The sequence below is a fragment of the Schistocerca americana genome, chromosome 3 (genome assembly GCF_021461395.2).
Source record: "Schistocerca americana isolate TAMUIC-IGC-003095 chromosome 3, iqSchAmer2.1, whole genome shotgun sequence".
Taxonomy (NCBI): domain Eukaryota; kingdom Metazoa; phylum Arthropoda; class Insecta; order Orthoptera; family Acrididae; genus Schistocerca; species Schistocerca americana.
The window spans coordinates 945,870,590-945,890,780 of record NC_060121.1 but is presented as its reverse complement, the minus strand read 5'-3'; the positions used below and the strand labels follow the sequence as shown (position 1 = coordinate 945,890,780).

General features: G+C 45.6%; 1 protein-coding gene across 1 annotated transcript in view; it reads left to right on the top strand.

The window, feature by feature from the left end:
- Positions 1 to 743: 743 nt before the first annotated feature.
- Positions 744 to 20,191, top strand: part of LOC124605620 (splicing factor 3B subunit 2-like) — a 95,166-nt gene continuing 75,718 nt past the window's right edge. Inside the window, exon 1 of the mRNA XM_047137430.1 lies at positions 744 to 947. Within this exon, the coding sequence (XP_046993386.1) occupies positions 809 to 947 (139 nt within the window). The 5' untranslated portion in view covers positions 744 to 808. The remainder of the gene's footprint in view (positions 948 to 20,191) is intronic.

The window sequence follows — 20,191 nt, the reverse complement described above, 5'->3', positions numbered from 1 at the left end:
TTAACTCCCGGCATCGTCAGTCTTTCAGTGTTCACACTCGAATAGTTTTCTTAAATGCGCCATTGTGGACGAGCGGTTCTAGGAGCTTCAGTCCGGAAACGCGCGACTGCTACGGTCGCAGGTTCGAATCCTACCTCGGGCATGGATGTGTGTGATGTCCTTAGGTTAGTTAGGTTTAAGTAGTTCTAAATTCTAGGGGACTGATGACCTGAGATGTAAGTCCCATAATGCTCAGAGCTATTTGAACATTTATCTCAAATGCGGTATTGTGTCGCCGTTTGTTCTTGTAATGATTATCATACACGTTCCCATAAGCACCTGTGCATAGACTAACTGCCCAGAAATCACCAATAAATACGACTTCCTGTCGTATTTATTGAAACGCCACTTAACCTAAAAACACACACTAGTAATAGCTGTGTGTCGTGGAAGTTGTCCTTTAACTGCATAGTCTCCCCAAAGATCTTTCACTACTCTTGGCCGCGCACGCGCAGCAGTGAGCAGTACAGTTTCGAAACTTAAGTTTCGCAAGTGTCTCCGTGTACACTGGGCTTACAGTAACGAGTTTCTAAACACCCAACATTTTTAATGGTGAGCTCTACGATCTGTCTTGTGGCAGTTCTTCGTCTAGCAGAGTGCACTGTCTGCTGGGTGTGACGCGCGCAGCTGCGCTCTCGTGACGTCAGCAGCGGGCAGTCCCCTGATTGGCGGCAGCCTCGTGGCGGCACACAGTGGCGGGAAACGGGAAGCGGGCCGCCAGAGCTCCGTGCGCCTCCGGCCGGGCTGGACCAAGCGTTCCACGTTCACAATGGCGCCGCCAGTGCTGCCGCTTGCGTGTGCTCTGCTGACGCTGCTGCAGCGGACGACAGCACAGTCGCCCTTCTACACGGTGCCGCCGCCACTCATCGAGGCCCTCAGCCCGAGGGGACTCCGCATATCCATACCAGGTAAACTACCTGTTATATCTACTAGTATACCTGCGTGAGGCCGTTCAGTCAGCGAGCACGCTTCACTATCTGCTAGTTGTAATACTACCCTTCACTGCCAAATCTGATGTCACTACAGACTTATTTAGTTTAGTTTTCGTGAGCTTGCATAGTATTTAATTCGTAAAAAATGAAATTTCGTCCGTTCGTTGCTTAGTGACCGACCACGTTCCTATTCTGTTGCACCTTCAGTGGGCATTACCTTCCATTCCGAAAAAATCAATAACAAACTTAAAAAGTGGTAAATATAATAATGTAGGATTTTTTGGCGAACTTCATTGATGAAATCTTCTGTAGCTTGTGGTAACGTAGTCATGAATTAATATTTCAAAGAGTTTCCTACTCACCTTCAGCTGAAGGTGAAGAGTAATTTGTTGGAAACATGGCTTCAGGATGACACTGGCTGATAACCGTAGAAAATTTCATCAACTGGCTGGTGTTCTGTGCACGTTGTGTGACGAAAGGGGAAGTTATTTTCTTTGAAAACAAATATTATGAAGTTATATGTACGCTGTGTATGACAATAGTATCTAAACAAGAATTTACGCTGCAAGAAGTCACATATCGGAAATTTTGTGCTGCTCGTTTACACAGTCAGCGTTTCTGTCAGGCTGTCCCCATAATAATACCACCTTAAATCTGCTTCCGTTGGGGTCCTTAAGGCAATGTTATAGTGTTACGGTACTCAGAAGTAGCTAGTTTGAGTCCTGGTGGTGGAAGAACCTTCTATTCCCAGTATTTGGCAATGAGAGAAGAGGTCGTGGCACAGAGTGCCTCATGACTAAAGTCGACACCTTTGTCGTCAATTAAATCCTATATCTCCCCGCAGCATTTAGTACTGTTGCTGACAGATTGGAACAGTAAAGCTTTTTGCTTCTTATAAGGGAAACTCCACACCACGCCCTCATCAGATTTAGTGATAAGATGGATTAGTGGACAGCTCGTCGAAAATTGAACACAGATCATAAAAACGGGAAGGTGTACTGAACTGTGAAAAAAGCAATATAGAAACAGTGAACGGCCCAAGTCAAGATATGCGGCATCGAGCTAAGGCGAGTAGCCACGGCGTCGTGGTTATGTGGTCAGTGTTGGACTGCCAAGCGGCCGATCGGTGTTCAAATCTCCCTCGAAACTCCCCCCCCTCCACCCCACCCCGCATAATTATCAACTTCCATCCGCTCATTGACGTGTCTGTTCCCTAAATTCAAATTTGTGTCTGTCGTGGTGTACCGTTCGTCTGCAACACAGAGGTGTAAGGAATGGACCTCCAGACGTACGTACCTCCTGTTTGTTCCACAGAAGTACCATATTTTGACTCTTGCGCTTCGTTTTGGAAGTTTCGTCTCTTGAATTCCTATGTTGTAACATAGTTCGCTCTCGTCTGTTTTCATTTCTGTGAGGTCTATGTAGCATCTCACCTGTTCTCAATTTTATCACGTTTACTTGCGACAATCATATATTCTTACCACGTAACTCATACTCTGTAGCCAAGGTATAGTATGGCAATTGCCAAGACTACAGGAAGAGAATATACACGTCAATAACCAGACGGGAAAGTTCATAATTTTGTGAAAAAAATATGTAGGAGGTAATTTTGAACACGGATCTGGCGCTTAGCAGTCTAACAACGTGATCACACAACCACAATAACATGGCTTTCCAGGGTCTCTCAACGTTGCTAATGCTTGGACCGTTAACTGTCTCTATTTTGCTTTTATTTATTTATTTTTTTTCAGTTTAGTATACCTTCTTTCTGTTTTCATGCTTGATCTCTGTTCATTGTTTGACGGGCTATGCACTATTTCACCACTAAATCTCGGAGGGGGGCCATGGGGTGTTTCCCCATCTTATAAGGAGTAGGCTGTGTCCTCTCGCTTCTCTACCTTCATCACCGTTGTCAACACAAATACGACACTACTGTGTAAACTGTGATTGACTTTGATACTCATTCCTTTTTATAGAGAACTTTCATTGTTGCTGAACTACTTCTATCGTTTCGGAAGTGTTCTGTTACGCTTCACTTCAAATGTATCTGTGTAGTTTTCGTAATGGAAGAGACAGCAAATCTGCAAACCACGAATGCTTTTTCTCAACTTTGGATTCTAGGCCTCGTGTATGTCAACAGTAGGAAGAACGTCAGCTGGTTGGCCTATGCTCGGTGCATGTTTTTTGCTTCATTCACACGGCTGGATAATTGAATCTTATTAAGTTGTACGTGCTCTATTTACCGAGCGAGGTGTCGCAGGAGGAAGACACGGGAGTCGCATTCGGGAGAACAGTCGTCCTCTTCAAGGGTAGAGAGATGAGTTTACAAGTGTTATTTGCCAAATGAGCGAATATATTACTATATAAGTAGTTCTCATAACCAGAAGCTTCCATGAGTGACCTGAAAAATAACAAATTAGACATTTGTTACGGTGTGCAGTGAAATTATTTTTCTTTTTTTTTTTCAGTTAAAGTAGCCCAGCTATTTACCCTATAACATACTGTTATCTAGCCTATTTAGAAACTACATAATTATTTGACACGTTTTCAGTGAATTTTCGAGACATCTCTCTTCCTTCTGCATCATATGTTGGCACACCGAATAAGATATAATACTCAGTTTTTGACAAGTGAAACTAAGTCTTGGAGTCAGGATGCTCATAACAATTTAATGGTACTCTTAATACATTTTTGAGCTTCATAATTAGCGCTAAATTAGTGGGTCAACAGAAACCTCCGATCTTACTCGTCGGCTTTGACCCGTGACGTAAGCGTGTTGTGGTGTGTGACGTCATTACGGCGCGGAGTTTGGTTTGTGATTGTGGCGTGTTTGTAGATGTCGTGGGGTGTTTGTCGTGCCCTCTGGTGGTGTGTTCATGGTTTACGTTTGTTTGGTTTGTTGGGGTCAGTTTGCTGTTGCTCAGTGGTGAGTGCTGTGTTCGTGGTTTTGAAGCGGAATTTGTATTAGTGAGTTAACGGTTTTGTGTGATGGTTAATGTAATGGTAATTGCTGTACGTCGGGTGAGTTTGTTATTGAGTGTATTCGGTTTGATTTTTGTATTGGTGGATGGGATCGGGAGATTCTGTTGAGTTATATAGGTCAAGGGAAGTGTTCGATCCTAATTTATGGGATCGGGAGCTGTTGTAGATGTATGTAGGTTTAAGGGAAGTGTTTTTTGAGTTTTGTATCGGGGGATGTGGTCGGGAGGTTCTGTTGAGCTGTATAGGTCAAGGGAAGTGTTCGATCCTAATTTATGGGATCGGGAGTTACTGTAGATCTATGTAGGTCAAGGGAAGTGTCTGATTCTGGATAAGAATGTGTTTTTTGGTATTTGGTCAGTTTCGTGATGTTGATTTTTTTTCGTCGTTTTGCGTGGTTTTGTATGGCGGTCGGTGGCTACATTTGTGTATATTTAGTTTCTCCCCACCCAAAAACCCCCAATTTCCCACGCTTGTCCCGTTAGAGTCATTAGGCTTTTTGTGAAACCTGTGTATTTCAGTGTTTATGATACGTATGCGATGTTTTTATATCCGCCATATTGGAATTGTCGTTTATGGTCGTTTCCGCCATATTTGTGACGTCATGGGTCAAAGCCGACGGGTAAGATCGGACGCTTCTGTATTTCCAAATTAGTAATAGACCAGGAATTTATACTCTGTATACAAATAATCAATTATAGAATGATTAGTTGCAGACAGTGTTTTCTTCTATCAGGTAACCAATGTACGTACACTAGTCTTGGCGTGAATTTACGTGGCTGGCGTGGCTCGATGTCTTCTTATCTTGGAATTTCTAGAAGAACGTTTCTTTGAAGGTGTCTTACGATTTGTAGATCTTAAGCTGCCGAGCAAGCTTCATAACACCTGTTGAAACGGAAAAATATCCAGTCCAATAACGGTCTTACGGAGTTTGGGCTGCTAATTGTATATGGTAATTGGAACATCAGACTAGTAAGTGGTTGAGATATGCCAGTTCTGAATGAAGATTCTGTGGAGTTGTGTAGGGTAGCACTCGTGTCCATTTTGTATTCTTGTTATTGATGTTGTGAATTTCACGTTCGTTTTGGAATGAACGATTGACTCCTTGCAAAGTCTGGTCCTCTGGTAATCTGAGAGGTTTTCCAGAACCGGGGCCATTCGTCGAACGCTTCCTTTCTCTTTCACAACTTCAAAATCTAAGTGATGTAGACGTATAAAAGAGTCCTCTCTTCGTTGGTAGTACTCTTTGCCAATTATTTGACGAATCAATGGTCTACAGCCTTTATTATCTTTTTGAAACGGATAACTACAGCTTACACTGTCCGCTAATAAGTATATTGTCGGACATAAAGGATACTTAACTTGTTGAAAAAACATGCTGTTAGCTCATTGGTCAGCTATTTCATTATCTATGAATTTGGTATGCTCTTTGACTAACAAGACGCAATCTTATGTGCTGATTGGTAAACTGATGAATCACTGTAGTATTAGCTCCTTTTAATTTGCAGTTTGTCTTCATGTTTCCAAACAGTGTCACTGCAGATAGCAACAAGCATCGTACATTGCCGTATTTTTCAGGACGCTCGTGTAAAGTTAGTCAGTTACAGAGAAAGTCAATTGCTTAGGTAGCTCGATAGATAAGAAGGTAAAGATTATTCATGGCGGAACAAATCACGCGTTTGAGGATCATCACCTACTGCAACGCTTGTTGTTGTATCTAATAAATTTGTAAATATTGTAGGTTATGAAGTCACGTTGTGCAGAAATTGCTTGGCCAATTGTGTTGTGTGACGCCAAACTTGGCGCAGATGCTGCATTTGTTAAGAAGTAAGATCCCCAAGAAACTGGACAAACACCAAGATAAATTTTAACCTTCTCTTATCTTTATAATGTGGTTAACTACAATTTTACATTTGTTACTTGCAATTATGCCTGGCCTCTGGCCAGCTAATGCCGGAATTGATTACGTTACTCCAGTCAACGAGGGAAAGTTAGGGGAAAATACTCGTGTAGTCGCAAATTTTTGTACAGTGGTAGGTGGGAGTGTCGTGAACAAGAAACTAAAAAATCTGACGGATAATGGGTGATCGTGGAGAGGGGGGAAGCAGACATTCAAAGGTCTCTTTCCCAGTTTTTCTTGAATAATTCGGAAACCGAAGCTTCCCTCGAAAATCTTTTCTGATACGAAATTAAACTGCATTAAACTTCCCACAAAAAAACTGCTGTTTATTTTTTCTCGAGGACTAATAGTTTCTGCGTTGCAGGGGATGGAAAAATAGATTAATAAATTGTTTTAGAAGTATCCAATTATTGCATAAAATGGGTTAAGAACAAATATTAAACGTACCACAGCTAAGTGCAGCAGAACCGTTCTAAGGGATAAGTTGTGTTCTGAGTGCATAACAGGGTGGAGCGTAAAGTCGCGAGGTAAGGTAGGTCGCCGGATTATATTACTGAAAACTGAAGCGCGAGCAGATAAATCCTCTCTCTCTCTCTCTCTCTCTCTCTCTCTCTCTCTCTCTCTCTTGCACTGTCACAAAAAGCAACTATAGGGTGTTTCATAAAGTTATGTTGATAATAGTCAATAATAATAACGCAAGAAACGCATATAAACAGAATCTACGAAAATCTCTGCACGAGGTTCTACATTGCTACAGGGAAATTGATTCTTGGTCACACTGTAAGACAGCTGTAGTGTTCTTCCGAGAGAGGCTGTTTCCCCAGCGTCAGCGCTGCTCGCTTTTTAGTTTGGACACTGACTATACCTCTCCATTTTCTGTGCAGCTCTCATGTGAGTAGACAAAATAACTTGAATGGGCTGGAATACTTTGATCGCAGCCTTAACTGTGCCAAAACCTTAAGAGACCAGTAGGCTTGCATTGACTCTGTATGTAACAAAGTAAGCAGCCTAGGTGTCATTGAACTTTATTTATTTCAACTGAAGTCCAGCAATGCGTTACAGCAGATCTGACCATGAACAGTCCTATTCCATCAGACACCTTGCAAGACATACTGTGTATATATGGTAAGTGGATCCATTCAGCGCAGCCCACTCTCCACTCTACAAGTGCCAGCAGTTTCTGAATGGAGGGCGTGTATCAGTAACAGTTGGTGAGATAAGTGTAATAACTTTCTGGCCATTCATTAGTTCACCGCCAAGTGAGTACAACAATTACCCGGCTTTACAATTTTACCAACAGATAACAGCAAGAAACCACATTTATCAGTACAGTCCATTTCTCACCGACATCATCAAACTTACAAATTTTAAATTTTATTTATTAGCATTTGGCCGTCGACTTAAAGCCATCCATCTATTCGCAAGTTACGCACTTCCCAACCATTGTTTGTAGGAACGTATTTTACGTAAAGTTCACTGAATAAACTGAAAATAACTCCACTATGTAAATACTAGCTCACTGAGGTTGTTTTGAATACTTCCATAAGTGAACTGGATTGGGAATGCTGGGGAGGTATAGTCTGTTCGTAAATGAAAAGTGAGTAGCATTCATGGTGGAAAAGTTGCCCCAGAAGATCGCTACGACTGCCGTACAAAATGGCAAGGAATCAGTTTTCCATCTAGTAATGCAGAACAGAGTGCAGAGATTTACATAGAATCTGTCCAGATGCGACTTGAGTTAACTTAGCATCTCGTATCTGCCATGCCTGAGCCAGTAATTCACAAGGCGATCTGCTGAAAGATCAGCATAACTTCGTGAAACGCTGTGTAGTTGCTTTTTGTGACGTAGTGCGGTGAAGAGAATGGGGATGCGCCTGCTCTCTGCAGTTTGCGGACGTACACCACTTGATCAAAAGTATCCGGACACCTAGCTGAAAATGACTTAAAAGTTCGTGGCGCCCTCCATCGGTAATACTGGAATTCAGTATGGTGTTGGCCCACCCTTATCCTTGATGACAGCTTCCACTCACGCAGGCATACGTTGTCAGGTGCTGGAAGGTTTCTTGGGGAATGGCAGCCCATTCTTCACGGAGTGCTGCACTGAGGAGAGGTATCGATGTCTGTCGGTAGGACCTGGCACGAAGTCTGCGTTCCAAAACATTCCAAAGGTGTTTTATAGGATTCTGGTAAGGACTTTGTGCAGGCCAGTCTATTACAGGGATGTTATTGTCGTGTAACCACTCCGCAACAGGCTGCACATTATGAACAGGTGCTCAATCGTGTTTAAAGATGCTATCGCCATCCCCGAATTGCTCTTCAACAGTGGGAAGCAAGAAGGTGCTGAAAACATCAATGTAGGCCTGTGATTTGATAGTGCCTCGCAAAACGACACGGGGTACATGCCCCCTCCATGAAAAACACCACCAAACCGGAACACCACCGCCTCCGAATTATGTTGGCACCTACAGTTTGGCAGATGACGTTCACGGGACATTCGCCATACCCACACAGTCATCTGATCGCCATATTGTGTACTGTGATTCGTCACTCCACCCAACGTTTTCCCAATGTTCAATCGTCCAATGTTTACGTTCCTTACATCAAGGGAGGCGTCGTTTGGCATTTACCGGCGTAATGTGTGGCTTATAGGCAGTCGCTAGACCATGAAATCAGTTTCCTCACCTCCCGCCTGTCACAGTACTTGGCGTGATTTCTGATGTAGTTTGGAATTCCTGTGTAATGGTCTGGATAGATGTCTGAGTATTACACCTTACGACCCCCTTCAACTGTCGGCGGTCTCCGTCAATCAACAGACGAGGTCGGGCTGTACGCTTTTGTGCTGTACGTGTCCCTCCAAGTTTCCACTTCACTATCACATCGGAAACAGTGGACCTAGGAGTGTTTAGGACTATGGAGATCTCGCGTATGAAACAAGTGACACCCACTCACCTGACCACGTAGGAAGTCCGCGAGTTTAGCGGAGCCGCCCCATTCTTCTCTCCCGATTTCTAGTGGCTACTGAGGTCGCTGATACGGAGCACCTGGCAGTAGGCGGCAGCACAATGCACCTAATATGAAAAAGTATGTTTTTGTGGGTGTCCGGATACTTGTGATCACATAGTGTACGAATGAGGGAAGTGTATGATCATAATCCGGCAACGTACCATTCCTCACACTTCCGTCCCACATTTCTGACCCTACTAAACCTCCAGAAAATAATGTAGCCCTTAATGCGGGTCTAGTGCACTTGGATGTGGTACATACATTTAATGTTTATTATTAACTCACTTGATTCGACAATAAACGTTATGTACCATTACAATTATCTGCGGTTTTTCATCCCCTACAACGCGGAAACTACAGAACTAGAGAAATTATGAGTAGTATCTTTTTTTGTAGGAAATCTAGTGCATTTTAATTTTATACTGGGAAAAGTTTTCGCTGAAACTTGCTGATTTAATTATTAAAAGAAAACTTTAAAAAGTCATCTTTCAACAGCCCCCTCCACCCCCTCAGTCACAAACCACGTGTCAGGATTTTGAGTATGTCACTCCTACCAAGGTACAAAAATTTTCTAATATTGATTTTTCCATCTGTTCTAATTTGTTTGGTCTCTGTTGACTGGATTTCGTACTAAATACAATAAGCAACTATTGTGTACTCGTATTTATTACAATCAAAATAAGCTTACATAAAGTAGTATCAATATAAAACACAAGACGGAGAAAAGGGGAAAAACATAAGAGAAATTTCGGTATCCTATCGAATATCCAGCACCAACTTCTTTTACAAAATATTTTCAACACTTAGAAAACATAAAATTTACTGGTGTTAAAGCGACTACAAACATAGCAGAAGGCATCAAGATTAGGTTCCGTCGATGATGTCATTAGAGGCTGAGCATTAGTTCGGGGTTTGGGGAAGGATAGGGAACGACATGGGTAGTATCCTTTCGATAGGAACCATTCTAACATTTGCATTAAGGTATTTAGGAAAACCTAAAACACGTATGGCCGGACGGGAATTTGAACAGCCGTCCTCCAGAATGAGTGTTCACTGGGCCACCTCGTTCGCTCCCAATTTTGACAAAGTGTCGCTGTTTGGTCTTGGTTCCACCAGCTCCCTGGATCTATATGAGGTCTTTTTTTTTAAAAAAAATTAGCGCACTGCTCAGTATCTGCTTAAAGAAGGATTCCACACGATACCGACACGGGCATCAGGCACACGTACTCCAGAGGTGTTCCTTTTTTAGCGGATGTCATATTAGGATTCATCGAACAAATATGGTGTTGGCTCGGTCAGTAACTGGATTGTGGCAGTTCCCTATCCATTTCAACCCATAGAGGCAGAAGGCCCGTCACCCTCTGTCGCCTCCAGACAATGGAAGGCACCTGAGCGGCGTGAATGCTGTCCTTGGAACACAGCCACGAGGTTCTTCATCGTTTGCCGTTCGTCGTAACGAAGTGTCGTGTGGTAGGATATAAGGGTCTGCAGGGATTCCTGCAGCTCCGAAGATAGTCAATGTGGTCAAGCACACATTGAGCAAGCTGTAGATCTAAAAACAAGGTAGTCTTTATAAATGGTAAATCAGCAGACGTTTTCAAACAACTTTTCTGTCAGTTTGGTTGTTCCTTTATAGATTTCTTATGCGGAAGTATGCTACAGGCATCGAAGTTAATTTCTGACTACTGCTTGTCTCCCTTACCGTACCGTTCAGTGATGCGTATCATATGTACACATGGACATGTATTAAATCGCTGACCTGCTCTTCTCACGGAATATTCAATGCCAATATATACCGTATTTTTCAAGAATGCTTAAAACTGACGGATAACAAATACAAATACTTTGCGTGTCCGCGGACCACAATTACTACCTATGTGATGTGGATCGTATTCTTTATTATACAATACATTTTCCCATTGAAAACTATCTCATCACGTTGACAGTTTACGTGATAGTGTTTTACACTATTTTAAGCTAATGTTCCCTTTTCTCATATGATTTTACATTTGATATGTACGAATTTGATTTCATTATCAATCAGATACCTACAGCTTGCAGAAAATCGTTATACAGTGGAACCTCGCAGAACGAGCACCTCCTATAACGTGCAGTTCGCATAACGAGCAAAACAAATCATAAAAAAATTACTCGCTTAACGAACTCTTTCGTATAACAAGTAACGACGATTTAGTGTGACGTCACCAGCCGTTCGCATGCGGCTGGGGGAACGTTCAACAATACGAACACCTTCCGCTGTCGGCAGCGGCATTTGAACAATGAATTCAGTACGTACCGCAGTCTGGGTTTAGCGCTCTTTCTGCTACTTGTGATCTCTTTTACCTGAACTTGTGTTCGCGGTGTTCCTTGTGTGCAAATTTTAGTAACCTTTGTAGAAATGTCACCGAAGATAAAACCGAAAGAAGACAACCATAAGAGAAAGAAAATGACCTCAGAAATAAAACGTAAAATCATTGAAAAACGCGAACATGGTGTGAGCATTGCTGATGTAGCACGCACATACAACGGGTCAACATCAACTATTTGCACCATCCTCGAGAACAAGGACAAGATTACCGAGATCGATGCTTCAAAGCGAGTGAAAAGTATTTAAGCAACAGATAAATATAAAGCAATTGCAAGGAGCCATTATTAACGAGAGCATCACGTGTGAGAAGGCGGGAACGATTTTCACCGACCTCGTTAAGGAAACACCAGGATCATTAACGGCCGAAGAAGTGTTTAACGGTAGCTGTGGGTGGTTTGAGGAGTTTCAGACCCGGCATCCACAGCATAGTTAGCCACGGCGAAGCAACCAGCTCCGACACAAAGGCAGCAGGGAACTTCATCTGAGGGTCATCTGCCGCAACAGGTTTTTAATTGTGACGAGACAGGTCTGTTCTGGAAAAAAGACGTCGAAGCGTACCTTTTTAACAGCAGAGGAGAATGCATTGCCCGGTCACAAGCCAATGCATGACTGTCTCACACTGCTATTCCGTGCCAATGCAACTGGCGATTTGAAAACTAAACCGCTGCTTGTTTACCATTCAGAAACTCCACGAGCCTCCAATAATTGTAAAGTCCAGAAGAGCACGTTCAATGTGATGTGGAGGTCCAACAACAAGGCTTGGGTCCCTCCAGGGGGTCCACAACTCTTTTGTGGACACGTGCGTAGCGAGCACGGGACCCCGAGCTAATGTGGCCCTCCTTCCTTTCCGGGCTGCATACCTTCCCTTCCCTTTCCGCATCCTTCCCTATCCCCCATCTTCGCCCCCCCCCCTCACCTCTGTCTCTTTCCTTCCCTTTCTCCCCCTCTGGGAGTATGGTTTGTGCCTACGTCCGGAGACGGACGCTCGAAACTGTTCCAAATTCCTTGCTTTTACACTTGCAAGTACTCGTCCTTCCTCTGTCCTTCTCTTTTCCTTCCCTCTTCTCCTTGCCCTTTTCTCCGCTGCGGCGTTTGAGACCCCCTTTTCTTTCCTTTCCCTTTCTCTTTTTTCCTCCCTGTGTGTGTCTGAAGGCCGACCCACGCACTTCCATGCGTAGCCGGTGACGGGGTAACGCGTAATTCCCCGCCCCGGGTAGACAGGTAGGACACGTACGTACCCCCTGGTAACGGCCAGGCCCAGGGAGGGGTGATTACCCGAGCTGATACCTTCCGAAAGTGCCGATTGGTCCCTCCGTCCGTTTGTCGGGAGGTGTGACCTGAGGTGTGAACAATCACCTAAGGCGGGTGTGCCCTCGGTGAGGGCCCCCACAAGGGAGGAGCGCGCCATCGGAGACGCCGGTAATCATGGGGGATTCTTCCGCAATGGTTTCCTCACCTTCCACTATGTCTGCTCACAAACGTAAGTTCACAGAGTCTCAGCCACAGACGGTTCTTCCATCGTTGCCACAGTTCCTTGTTGTTTCTCGGTCTGACGAAGGTCACGACTTTTCCACGGTCAACCCTTTCATTATTCAGAAAGGTGTCAACGCAGTTGCGGGTCCTGTAAAGTCTTGTTCCAGATTACGGAATGGTACCCTGTTGTTAGAAACACACAGTGCCCTCCAGGCTCAAAAATTGCTGCGTACTTCTCTGCTCCACACCTTCCCTGTCCGGGTGGAACCGCACCGTACCTTAAATTCCTCATGTGGAGTCGTTTATACACGCTCCCTCGATGGATTGTCTGACGAAGAAATTCAGCACTACCTGTCTGACCAGGGCGTCACCGCTGTTCATCGGGTTATGAAAAGGGTTGACTCGAACATCATTCCAACCCGCACTGTCTTCTTGACATTTGACAAAGTTCAACTCCCATCAAAAATCAAAGCAGGCTATGAGATAATTTCCGTTCGCCCTTATGTCCCAAACCCTACGCGTTGCTATCGATGTCAGCGGTTCAATCACACCAGCCAGTCCTGTTCCAATCCGGCCAAATGTGTTACGTGTGGCAAGGATGCCCATGAGGGTGCTTGTCCACCTCCATCCCCTCACTGCATCAACTGTATGGGTGACCACGCTGCTTCCTCTCGAGATTGCCCCGTTTTTAAGGATGAAAAGCTCATCCAGGAAATAAGAGTGAAGGAAAAGGTGTCGACCTTTGCTGCTCGAAAGTTACTCGCCAGTCGACAGCCCACCGTGCCTCAGAAAGGAAAATACAGCACTGTCCTTGCTTCTCCTCGGCCAACAAAGGAGGCGGCCACGCAGACTTGCGACCTCACATTTAGTACCACGGTCGTCAGATCGGCCAGCGCAAAGATCGCCCGTTCAACCTCACCACTTTCGCCTGCCCACTCTATGGCTCACCCCTCGTCGGGTTCTGCTAAATCTCGAGCCCAGAAGTCAGACGCCAAGTCTTCGAAAAAAGAGCATTCTCGTGAAGAGTTTTTACGTACCGAAACTTCACAACCATCGGTTCCTCCTTCATCTAAACATCATACCTCCAAGAAGGCTACGAAGAAACACAGTTCCTCTCCTTCTCCGCCAAGGCGTGTCCCAACTACAGCACCACCTGGCGGAAATCGCCCTCGGCCATCTTCTGTGTCGCCGAGGCGCACTGCTGGTGGCCGGTCAACTGGCCGATCGTTGGTGGCAGGAGCTGCTCCTGACCAACCTATGGATCAGGATCTTCTGCCTTCGACTGAATGCCATTCCATGCTGTCGGTCGCAAGCTCTGAGCAGTCGTTGAGTTGACAGCACCCTTGGTCACGTTTCTCCATTTTCTGTTCACCCTATGTCCATTATCCACTGGAATATCCGCGGCATTCGCGCCAATCGGGATGAATTGTCGATCCTCTTACGATCCTACTCGCCGGTCATCTTTTGTCTTCAGGAAACAAAGCTGCGTCCCCATGACCGCTTTGTTATCCCTCATTTTCAGTCCATCCGATATGACCTCCCCTCTGTTGAAGGCACTCCAGCCCATGGAGGACTCACGATTCTGCTCCATGATACTCTCCATTATCACCCAATCCCCTTAAACAGTTCCTTCCAAGCTGTCGCCGTCCGTCTTTCCCTTTCTGGATACACGTTCTCTCTATGTACGGTATACATTCCATCGTCTACACCAATGGCACGAGCTGATCTCCTTCATCTTCTTGATCAGCTTCCACCCCCCTATTTGCTGGTTGGGGACTTCAATGCCCACCACCCGCTTTGGGGATCTCCACATCCTTGTCCACGTGGCTCACTATTGCTAGACGTCTTCCACCAAGCGGATCTAGTCTGCCTCAACACTGGGGTCCCCACATTTTTGTCTGCCTCCACGGCAAATTTATCTCATTTGGACCTTGCGGTCGGTACTGTTCCGCTAGCTCGGCGCTTCGAATGGTTCGCCCTTGATGATACACACTCGAGTGACCACTTTCCATGTGTTCTTCGACTGCAGCCTCAACTGCCATATATGCGCTCGCGACGCTGGAAGTTTGCTCAAGCCGATTGGACACTTTTTTCGTCTCTAGCGACATTCGATGACCGTCGCTTTCCCAGCGTCGACGATGAGGTCACACATTTTACCGACGTTATTCTCACAGCTGCGGAACGTTCAATACCACGCACCTCCGAATTGCCCCGGCGCCCCCCAGTTCCTTGGTGGAACGAGGCATGCCGGGACGCAATAGGTGAGCGGCGACGTGCTCTTCGCATTTTCCGTCACCATCCAACTTTGGCCAACTGTATCCGATATAAGCAGCTCCGTGCGCGATGCCGTCGCGTCATCCGCGATAGCAAGAAGGCAAGCTGGCAATTCTTTATTAGCTCATTTAACACCTTCACTCCCTCCTCGGAAGTTTGGAGTCGGCTTCGACAGTTCTCAGGCGCGCCTAGTTTCTCCCCGGTCTCTGGGCTCACTGTCGCGCATGATACCTTAGTGGACCCCGTCGCAATTTCTAACTCATTGGGTCAGCACTTTGCTGAGATTTCGAGCTCTTCAAATTACCCGCCAGCGTTTCTCCCGAAGAAACGTGCAGCGGAAGTGCGACATCTTGCTTTCTCCTCTCAAAATCGCGAAAGCTACAATACTGTTTTCTCCATGCGCGAACTCCAACATGCACTCTCTTCTTCTCGCTCCTCCGCCCCAGGACCGGATGGTATCCATGTCCAAATGTTGCTGCATTTATCAACCCATAGCCTGCGCTACCTGCTTCGCCTTTATAATCGAATTTGGACCGACAGTACCTTTCCCAGGCGATGGCGGGAAGCTATTGTCGTTCCCGTTCCGAAACCTGGAAAGGACAAACATCTCCCCTCTAGCTATCGCCCCATTTCTCTCACGAGTAGTGTCTGTAAGGTTTTGGAGCGTATGGTGAATTACCGTTTAGCTTGGTGGCTGGAATCCCGCAGTCTTTTAACACCAGCCCAATGCGGATTCCGACAACATCGTTCGGCCGTTGACCATCTTGTTGCTCTCTCCACTTATATCATCAACAATTTCCTCCGGAAACGCCAAACGGTAGCAATATTTTTTGATCTGGAGAGAGCATACGATACCTGTTGGAGGACAGGCATCCTCCGCACACTGTTCTCTTGGGGCTTTCGAGGCCGGCTACCCCTTTTTCTTCGCGAATTTATGGCAGAGCGCACATTTAGGGTGCGGGTGAACACTACTCTATCCCGTACTTTCTCCCAAGAAAACGGGGTACCCCAGGGCTCCGTGCTGAGTGTTGTACTGTTTGCCATCGCCATTAATCCAATTATGGATTGTCTCCTTCCTGATGTCTCGGGCTCCCTCTTTGTGGACGATTTTGCGATCTACTACAGCTCTCAACGGAGCAGCCTTCTTGAACGACGTCTTCAAGGCTCTCTCGATCGCCTCCACTCTTGGAGCATCGAAACCGGCTTCCGTTTTTCTCCCAGTAAGACCGTTTGTGTTAATTTTTGGCGACGTAAGGAGTTTCTTCCGCCCTCCTTACATCTAGGTCCTGTCAACCTTCCGTTTTCCGACGTCGCTAAATTCTTGGGTCTTATGTTTGACAGAAAACTGTGCTGGTCCTCCCACGTTTCCTATCTTTCGGCTCGCTGTCTGCGTTCCCTTAACACCCTCCGTGTCCTGAATGGCACCTCTTGGGGAGCGGACCGAGTGGTCCTTCTCCGCCTCTATCGCGCCTTAGTGCGCTCGAAATTGGATTATGGAAGCATAGTCTACTCCTCTGCTCGGCCGTCTATTCTTCGGCGTCTCGACTCTATCCACCACCGTGGATTACGTTTAGTGTCTGGAGCTTTTTACACCAGCCCTGTGGAAAGCCTTTATGCTGAGACTGCTGAACCTCCGCTATCCAATCGGCGGGCAGTCCTCCTGAGTCGTTATGCTAGCCATCTGTCTTCCATGCCTGCTAATCCAGCCCATGACCTTTTTTTCGACGCCTCCCTTGATGCCGGGTATGCAGGCCGCTCCTCCTCCCTACTACCCCCGGGAGTCCGCTTCCGTCAACTGCTCCATTCTCTTTCCTTCCGCTTTCCTAAAACCACCTTGACAACTTGGGGTACAGCACCGCCTTGGCTCCGTCCCCGGATCGACTTGCTCAGAGACCTATGTCAATTTCCCAAGGATGGTACCCCTACACTTGTTTACCGTCGGGCATTTGCTGCTCTATGTGCACAAATGACGGAAGCCACATTTATTTACACCGATGGCTCGAAAACATCGTTAGGTGTAGGGAGTGCCTATATTGTTGGCGACACCCCAAATCACTTTCGGCTTCCCGACCAGTGTTCGGTTTATACTGCGGAGCTTTACGCTGTTCTCCAGGCTGTCCACTACATCCGCCGCCATCAGCGGATACAGTACGTAATCTGCTCAGATTCTCTCAGCTCTCTCCTAAGTCTCCAAGCTCTTTACCCTGTGCACCCTCTGGTCCACCGGATTCAGGACTGTCTGCGCTTGCTCCACCTGGGGGGCGTCTCGGTGGCGTTCCTCTGGCTCCCAGGACACGCTGGTATCTGTGGAAATGAGGCGGCCGATATAGCGGCCAAGGCTGCAGTCTCTCTTCCTCGGCCAGCTATTCAGTCTCTTCCGTTTACCGATCTACGGAGCGGTTTATGTCGCCAAGTTGCTCATTTATGGCATGCGCATTGGTCAACACTTCCCCATAATAAATTGCGGGAAGTGAAAGCCCTTCCTTGCGCATGGACCTCTTCCTCCCGAACGTGTCGTCGGGAGGAGGTAATTTTAGCTAGACTCCGGATAGGGCACTGTCTTCTTAGTCATCGACATCTTTTAAGCGGTGATCCTCCCCCACTCTGTCCCCACTGCTCTCAGCCGTGGACGGTCAGACACCTTTTAATTGAATGCCCCTATTTTAATCCGTTACGCTCCCGTCTACAGCTATCGCCTGATCTATCGTCGATTTTAGCAGATGACACGCGCTCAGCTGATCGCGTTCTACAGTTTATTAGTGACAGTGAAATGACGTCAGTCATTTGAAGCCTTTTTTTTGGGGGACTACCAACCCCTTTCTATAGTGGATTTTTAAGCATTCCTTCTGCCTTTAGTTTCTCAAATTTTATGACTTTGTTCCCATTGCTGCTGATTTTAAATTTCGTTTTTTTCCTGTTTTCTACGTCACGGGCTGGGCGCTAATGACCATAGAAGTTTTGCGCCCTAAAACCACAAACAAACAAAAAAAAAAAAAAAAACAAGGCTTGGGTGACACGTGATCTTTTTTGTGATTGGATCATTTTTTCGATGAAAAATATTTGCTTGAGATGAATCTGCCACGCCATGTCTTGTTACGGACAACACTCCTGCCCATTCCATTCTCCAGGCCTACAAGACCACTATCTAGAAGAATTTCAATTCATCAAGGTTCAGTTTCTGCCTCCCAATACCGCTGCATTACTCCAGCAGAATATTTCCAATTGTAAGAAGCTCCATACTAAAGCGCTCTTTGAGCATTGCTTTGAGTTGACTGAAGATACCAATGTCACTCTGAGAGTTTTGGAAATATCACTTCAACATCGTTGGCTGCTTAAAGGCGATCGAAAAGGCGTGGGAAGGGGTTACCAAGAGAACTCCCACTTCTGCTTGGAAGAAGCTTTGGCCAGAGTGCATTGTCGAATGTGACTCGGGCATTTGAATCAGTACCTGAGGAGCCTGTAGTCGACGAGATTGCGTCATTGGTCTAGAGCATGGGACTAGAAAGGGATAACAATGATATCGATGAGCTTGTCGAAGATCACAGCCAGAAATGACCACCGAGGAGCTTATGGAGTTGTAGTGTGTTTCACAGCAGGAAGTTACGGAAAGGAGCTCGCGGAGGCGGAGACAGCAAAGCAGCAATCTCCTGCCGCAACAAAAGAAATGCTGAGAGCATGGGAATCGGTTCCTTTATACATTGAAAACCCCCCATGAACCATGGACCTTGCCGTTGGTGGGGAGGCTTGCGTGCCTCAACGATACAGATAGCCGTACCGTAGGTGCAACCACAACGGGGGAGGCCAGACAAACGTATGGTTCCTGAAGAGGGGCAGCAGCCTTTTCAGTAGTTGCAGGGGCAACAGTCTGGATGATTGACTGATTTGGCCTTGTAACACTAACCAAAACAGCCTTGCTGTGCTGGTACTGCAAACGGCTGAAAACAAGGGGAAACTACGGCCGTAATTTTTCCCGAGGGCATGCAGCTTTACTGTATGATTAAATGATGATGGCGTTCTCTTGGGTAAAATATTCCGGAGGTAAAATAGTCCCCCATTCGGATCTCCGGGCGGGGAATACTCAAGAGGACGTCATTATCAGGAAAAAGAAAACTGGCGCTCTACGGATCGGAGCGTGAAATGTAAGATCCCTTAATCGGGCAGGGAGGTTAGAAAATTTTAAAAGGGAAATGGATAGGTTGAAGTTAGATATAGTGGGAATTAGTGAAGTTCGGTGGCAGGAGGAACAAGACTTCTGGTCAGGTGACTACAGGGTTATAAACACAAAATCAAATAGGGGTAATGCAGGAATAGGTTTAATAATGAATAGGAAAATAGGAATGCGGGTAAGCTAGTACAAACAGCATAGTGAAAGCATTATTGTGGCCAAGATAGATACGAAGCCCACACCTACTACAGTATTACAAGTTTATATGCCAACTAGTTCTGCAGATGACGAAGAAATTGAAGAAATGTATGACGAAATAAAAGAAATTATTCAGATTGTGAAGGGAGACGAAAATTTAATAGTCACGGGTGACTGGAATTCGAGTGTAGGAAAAGTAGAGAAGGAAACATAGTAGGTGAATATGGATTGGGGCTAAGAGATGAAAGAGGAAGCCGCCTGGTAGAGTTTTGCATCATAGCTAACACTTGGTTCAAGAACCATGAAAGAAGGTTGTATACATGAAAGAATGCTGGAGATACTAGAAGGTATCAGATGGATTATATAATGGTAAGACAGAGTTTTAGGAACCAGGTTTTAAATTGCAAGACATTTCCAGGGGCAGATGTGGACTCTGACCACAATCTATTGGTTATGAACTGTAGATTAAAACTGAAGAAACTGCAAAAAGGTGGGAATGTAGGGAGATGGGACCTGGATAAACTGAAAGAACCAGAGGTTGTACAGAGATTCAGGGAGAGCAAATGGGAACAATTGACAGGAATGGGGGAAAGAAATACAGTAGAAGAAGAATGGGTAGCTTTGAGGGATGAAGTAGCGAAGGCAGCAGAGTATCAAGTAGGTAAAAAGACGAGGGCTAGTAGAAATCCTTGGGTAACAGAAGAAATATTGAATTTAATTGATCAAAGGCGAAAATATAAAAATGCAGTAAATGAAGCAGGCAAAAAGGAATACAAACGTCTCAAAAATGAGATCGACAGGAAGTCAAAATGGCTAAGCAGGGATGGCTAGAGGACAAATGTAAGGATGTAGAGGCTTAT